Raw genomic sequence first — 6,000 nt, 5'->3', positions numbered from 1 at the left:
TCTAGATGAAGCTTGATGATTTTTTACACAACTGCAGCATTCAAAATTATGAAATACCCTAAAATATAACTCGTATGTTGTGTGTGCATCTATACTGCCAATTCGAGCCATCGCAAAAAAAAAAACTGAACTGTGTCCTCCATTGCTTTCGTCCCCAGACACCAAGAAATTCACGGGCAACGTCAACATGCGAAAACTCTTCCAAGACCCAGAGGATTCCTCCTGCTTCGAAGCAGCCCAGTCATCCGGAGGCTCGATCTACAACGTCAATAAGTGGGTCTCTAAATCCGCCGTAAGTTCCGTCCTCGACTCTTCTACCATTCATTAGGCTCAGGGCCCAGTAGAATGTAGATGATTAGGCCTATGATGTACTTTCCGGGATGTGGAAAAAGGGATTGATTAGAATTAGAGGCGTATGTCCCTCTAGAAAATAGATCATTTCGACGATATTGTAAAACACGCTCGTTATATTTAAAATATTTTTTTTTTCTATTCGTAGCTGTTAATTCGAAGTGTTTGTCCCTCTTGAATCTAGACCAATAGTTCCCAACCTCTTTTTTTCGGCCATGCTCCACCTAATCACCTCCAAAATCCTGATGCCCCCTGTGGTGATATATAATTCTTATATATTCATTGGAGGAAGCCTAAAAGGACATTAACGTGGTTTAAGCAGTCTCAAGGTATATAGAATAAGGGAGACTATTCATTTCGGCGATATTTTAGGTCACGTTCCTTTTTTTTGACAATACAAGAGTAGTTTGCTTTATTATTATTATTATTATTATTATTATTATTATTATTATTATTATTATTATTATTATTATTATTATTATTATTATTATTATTATTATTTTATTTTGTTTTTTTCGACAATAAGGAAAAAGTTCATTTCTACCACCAGGTTGTCGAGAAGAAATATCTCGGAGTCGTCGGTCAGAGCATCTTGAAGAGCAGTCACGCCCCTGAATGTCAGGAATGCCGGTGCCTCAGACAGGGAGAAGGCGCCGAGGTGTCCTGCAGGAAATGCGGCGAGGAATGGCCCGCCGTGGAAGTCCAGGAAGTCCCAAGAGAGCAAGTCCAGCAGCCACAACAGGTTCCTCAAGAGAGAGTCTCCATAACAGCAAGAGCTGGTGATTCCCAGGAGGTAAAGTTCACTCCTGCTTTGTTTGAAGATATATAAATCAATTAATGCTAGTAAATAGATGAGTGAATGAATAAAGTAAGGCTGCTCTAAGCAATACGATCAGTTCACAGAGGACAGCATGTCTAGAAATAACGAATGAGTTTGTGAAGAAGTCAGAATATTAATTTGCCATTTTTCGTAGTTAATTACCCCTTCTCTCTTTCATTCTGATCTCGCCAGGAAAGTGGTAATGTCGCCCATGATATCAAACGGACTTTTAAAGAAGAATTCATCGAAGCCAACGCAGCTTTCGCCAAGCTGGGAGACAGTCAGAAAGAAGAGCGGGGTGATGCTAGTCGTCCAGCAGTGAGCCAGAAAGGAAGGCAAGAAGAAATAGTAGAAGAAGAAGAAGAAGAAGAAGAAGAACCACAAGTGGAAGAAGAAGAGGAGGAAGAAGAACCACAGGTGGAGGAAGAAAAACCGCATGTGGAGGAAGAAGAACAAGAGGAGGAGGAGGAGGAAGAGGACGAAAGTGACGAAGTAGAAGAATACAACTACCCAGACTATTACGATTACAGAAAATAGACCTCGACTGACCGCCCGTGTCCTAGAGAATTATCACGCATCGTAAATTCATCATAACTACTACTACTACCACTACAGTTTGTCAAGAAGATACTGAAGATCTGTCCACATTTCCAAAACATTTTCCTACTTCCTCAGTGCATCACTTGTTGCCATTTCGGTCGAGTATAGACTCTTTTTCTCGTCTCATTGTACTATAGATCCCCGCTATAGGTATAGCTAATACAGTCGCAGTTGGAATTCTTCTTACACTGCTGACGAAGTTTTTATTTCATCTTCTAACTCCCTTCGGTTTCTTCCTGTGTTGGCGTTATTAGCTCCGTTACCTCCCGCTCAAGATGACGAAGACTTATAGGCCTAACCTAACATATAGCTGAATATTATTCCTCTCCGACCCGAATTTTGCCCTTGAATCATTCTTGCTATTAAGTCACACTTCTGTATAGAACAGTACCTAAGATGGCAATGATAATAAGCCATCTAATTCATGTACAGGATAGCCAAGTAACTGCAGGTATCAAAATAACGTAGATTTGCCTTCATTTCCTGCTTAGTAATATTATATATATATATATATATATATATATATATATAGATTATATATATAAAGTAAGCATTCGTACCTCTTGAGAACATTCAAAATAAGAAAACTCACGGAAAGCTGACGAAGTAAATTCACAATCTAGCAGGCGATGGCACATTTTTTCCGTAGCATGTAAGTCGACTAATAATCACCTAGATGAAATATGGGGCTTAGAATACAATTATATTTATGCACAGATTCTGATGATAGTCTCAAGACATATATTTCCTTCTATTGTAGTGTGATTTCTTCAATTACGCTGTAACTAAACAGTCTGTACTTGTCCAATTATTTGCATATATTCTTTTTTTAAATATTTTTTTTCAAAGTGTTGGGAAATACTATTTTTCTAAGGTGGAAACTAGTGCATTCAGAGAAGGAAGCTCGATTTCCGAAGCAGTTTTTTTTTTCTTCTGTAACTATATTATTTTTTACCAGACATTACTCTCTTTTTTTAATTTTTTTTTTTCTCGGAAGTTGTGATGAGATGAAAAATAAAGTTTCTGTAAATATACGATCTGTCTTCTTCAATCCTCTTACTGGAGGGCACTTGACCACGGAGTGTCCATCTTGCATCCTCCGAATGTCTTTCAAGATGACATTCATGAAAGGTGGATACTCCGTGACTTCAAGTGCTTTCTAGTACCAAAAATAGTCCTTACCAATTTTCTATGTGCTCCTGATGGATAACCAGGAAAAGAAGGGGGAGGGGGTGAGGTGACACACACTCACAGTCGATTACATGAAGCATTACTAAGAAAGAGCTTGCAGAATATACATGGCTGGTGCAGTGTATCTAGAGTTCGAGGTACTGGTGGGTTATCTTCATTATTATGTCTCACCTAGCTATCCACCCCCTTCTAACAATTATCTCATAGTGTAACTGCGAGGTTTACCTCTTGTCACACCTCTCAAACCTGCCTACTCTCGATTTCCTTTTCCAGTGCTGAATGACCTCATAGATCCCAGTGCTTTGCCTTTGGCCCAAACTATATATTCCAGGTAATATGCCTACCGGAATATTATCGCCTTTTATTTAGGTTTTTGTTCATGTCTTTCGTGACGTTTACCTTCTTTTATTGTAAGTTTTTACGCTCTTTAATAAGGTGATGGCACTGAACACGATGACTATTTTTCACAAGTACAGTGTAAACTGGTAGTTACCGAACCAGAGGGACTTGGTAGATACAGTTATCGAACCAGAGGGACTTGGTAGATACTCGTCCCTTGTCAGTGGGAAAGGAGTCGACATGTTACACAATTAAAAGAGGCGGCTCGTGTTTTCTTAAAGGGAGAAAATTCAGAAATGAGATTATTTGAAAGTTAGTCTTCCTGTGAAGTGTGACCACTGTCGGCCATTCCCTGACTTAAAAATCTGACCGTTGGATTTGCCAATCCCTCACCTCAACAACGTGGAACTACGCACTAGGTATTGTTCATTAACGAATTTTTTTTTTTTTTGCTTGGACAATATAGAAAATGGCGTGCATGATGCGGTACATGTGAGATAACGCGAGAATTTCACCGAAATAGTGTGAAAATTTGAGTCTCGATGTTTCGCTGATATCCCGATTCCCGAAGGACTGGTGCTAAAGATGGCGTCCCGTTAGGTTTACTGCCTCAAGAATATAAACCAAAAACTCAATTTTTTTTTCTCGTGATTTCGGTCATTTTATCAGGTTATCTAACATGTCCTGCATTTTGTTCACGTTTTTATATTTTCCAGTAAAGAGGAAAAAGTTAATAAACTATCTCAATGCGGACAGCTCTGAACTGAAATTTTGAAATGCCGGTCAGTATCACTTTGTTTGTTTGTATGGAGTTTTTACGTTGCATGGAACCAGTAGTTATTCAGCAACGGGACCAACGACTTTCGTCTGTGACAAAGCAACATCTCGTTATCTTGTGTATCTCCTTCCAAACTGTGCGATTAATCATTTAGGAAGGAGACTTAGATGGCGACATAAATAGACACTTCTTTAATATATTTTATTGTTCTGTGGTCGACGTCACTGCGTGGGAATTAACATCGAGAGACGGTGGGAAACTGGGCAACCCTGTCTACCATTTTCTCAAGTAGGTAGGTAACACCTTTCTTGTCGGCCATAACGACAACGAAAACTGGAATTCATTTGCGTTTTCAGGGAACAAAAGGAAATGCGAGAAAATGAACCGGTTAAACTGCTTTTTTTAAATATAACCTATGGTAATTCAAACAGGTTATTTTTTGGAAGATTCCAGCCACCTCCCATTCCATAGCTATATTTATATTTTTCTCGGGTAAAACACATCAAACGGAAAAATTCTTCTCAATACATAACCTTTGTAAATGTTTAATAGTAAGTGAGAAAAAAACAAATTACGTTTTATAAGGTAATTAAGACAGGTTATGTCAAATACTAGGCCTAATTACGACAAGGTTCTTTTTCGGAAGACTCCAGCCACCTCCCACATGATTTATATTTTTCTCTTGTAAAACATCAAAACGGAAAAATTCTTCTCAGTACATACCTAGGCCTAACCTTCACAAATGCTTGATAATTAAAAAAATAAATTAGCCCTATATCTCTTAAGTTAAGACAATGCTGTCTCCCCCCCCCCTCCCCCTGGCATCCTCCAAAGCTAACATTCGGCAAAATTGTAACCATTAAACACCCCTAGGTTACGTTAGTTTTTTTTATTTTAAGTTCCCTGTCATTTCAAAGCCATTTTTGCATGAAAAACTCAAAAGGTTTTTCATGCAAAAATGGCAGTTTGGGTCTAACGGCAAAATTACCTATAGTACTAATACCACTAATAACAGGATTTACTACCTGCTTATGGTCGATACTACTATGAGATTCAGGCTCTCTGTAACACGGTTTTTTGCACTTTGCTCCTTGTCAAAGCATCGGATGTAGCTGAAAGTTGACATATGAATATTTTACAACCACACACAAATTTTGTCAGCATTATCAATAACCTAAACCCGATAGTTTTAATTTTTATAGGTTAAAAATGATCTAGCCGACGCCATGGCCAATGATTACGAGCCAAGAGTCGAAAAACCTTCATTACGTAAGCAAGGTAAACAAACACCTCTTGACTAAATGTTGCCCCGCCCATCCACCAGACAGAAATTCCATCGGCTCTGAAACCCAAAGACTTTATGAATGGCGGAACGATACATAGATGTGGGTCGGGTATCAGTGCTAGCGTAGTAATACTACTGTAGCAGTAGTGCCGCAACAGTATAGCAGTAATATACATGAATTAAACGTTTAGGCCAACTGCTGGGATCCTTGAGGATCATTTAGCACTTCTTACAATTACTCGAGAAATTAGTTTTTATAGCCAGAAGTTAAATTTTCTAATCCAACAATGCCCATGGTAGCCTTCAGTGTTATCCTGAATTATAACGAGGCGAAAGTGGGTGGAGCCTCATGAAGTCACCATTCTGACGATAATTATTGGTGAAGGTTTAAAGCCAATATACGGTACCGGCTATTTTTTTTCAGTAAATAGGTAGATAGCCAATAAATAAAAATTGCTTGACATTAGATATAGCAGTTATAAAATCAAGCTTGTCTACTATGTTTTTGATAATTACCAACTATTCCCTACATCTTGTCAATCTGATTGTGACCTATAAAGTAGACTGTAATTTCTTTGGAAACTTATTTTGGGAGTTAGAATAATAATCGAAGTGTTTTTGTATTTATTAACATAT

The 6,000-nt window shown here is 38.3% G+C and overlaps 1 protein-coding gene and 1 long non-coding RNA gene across 3 annotated transcripts in view; both read left to right on the top strand.

Annotated features, from left to right (window-relative positions):
* Positions 1-2,305, top strand: part of LOC135197898 (uncharacterized) — a 67,811-nt gene extending 65,506 nt beyond the window's left edge. The window contains 3 exon segments of the mRNA XM_064225120.1: positions 159-292; positions 902-1,144; positions 1,364-2,305. Coding sequence (XP_064081190.1) covers positions 159-292; positions 902-1,144; positions 1,364-1,708 — 722 coding nt within the window. The 3' untranslated portion in view covers positions 1,709-2,305.
* A 1,445-nt stretch (positions 2,306-3,750) lies between these two features.
* Positions 3,751-6,000, top strand: part of LOC135200627 (uncharacterized) — a 57,971-nt gene continuing 55,721 nt past the window's right edge. The window contains exon 1 of one of the 2 annotated variants that reach the window (XR_010311345.1): positions 3,751-4,371. This is a non-coding gene — a long non-coding RNA (uncharacterized LOC135200627). The remainder of the gene's footprint in view (positions 4,372-6,000) is intronic. The other variant, XR_010311344.1, reaches the window with a different exon arrangement.

The sequence above is a fragment of the Macrobrachium nipponense genome, chromosome 23 (assembly GCF_015104395.2).
Source record: "Macrobrachium nipponense isolate FS-2020 chromosome 23, ASM1510439v2, whole genome shotgun sequence".
Lineage (NCBI taxonomy): Eukaryota > Metazoa > Arthropoda > Malacostraca > Decapoda > Palaemonidae > Macrobrachium > Macrobrachium nipponense.
The sequence above is the reverse complement of the archived record's forward strand: the minus strand, read 5'-3'. Positions and strand labels throughout refer to the sequence as shown.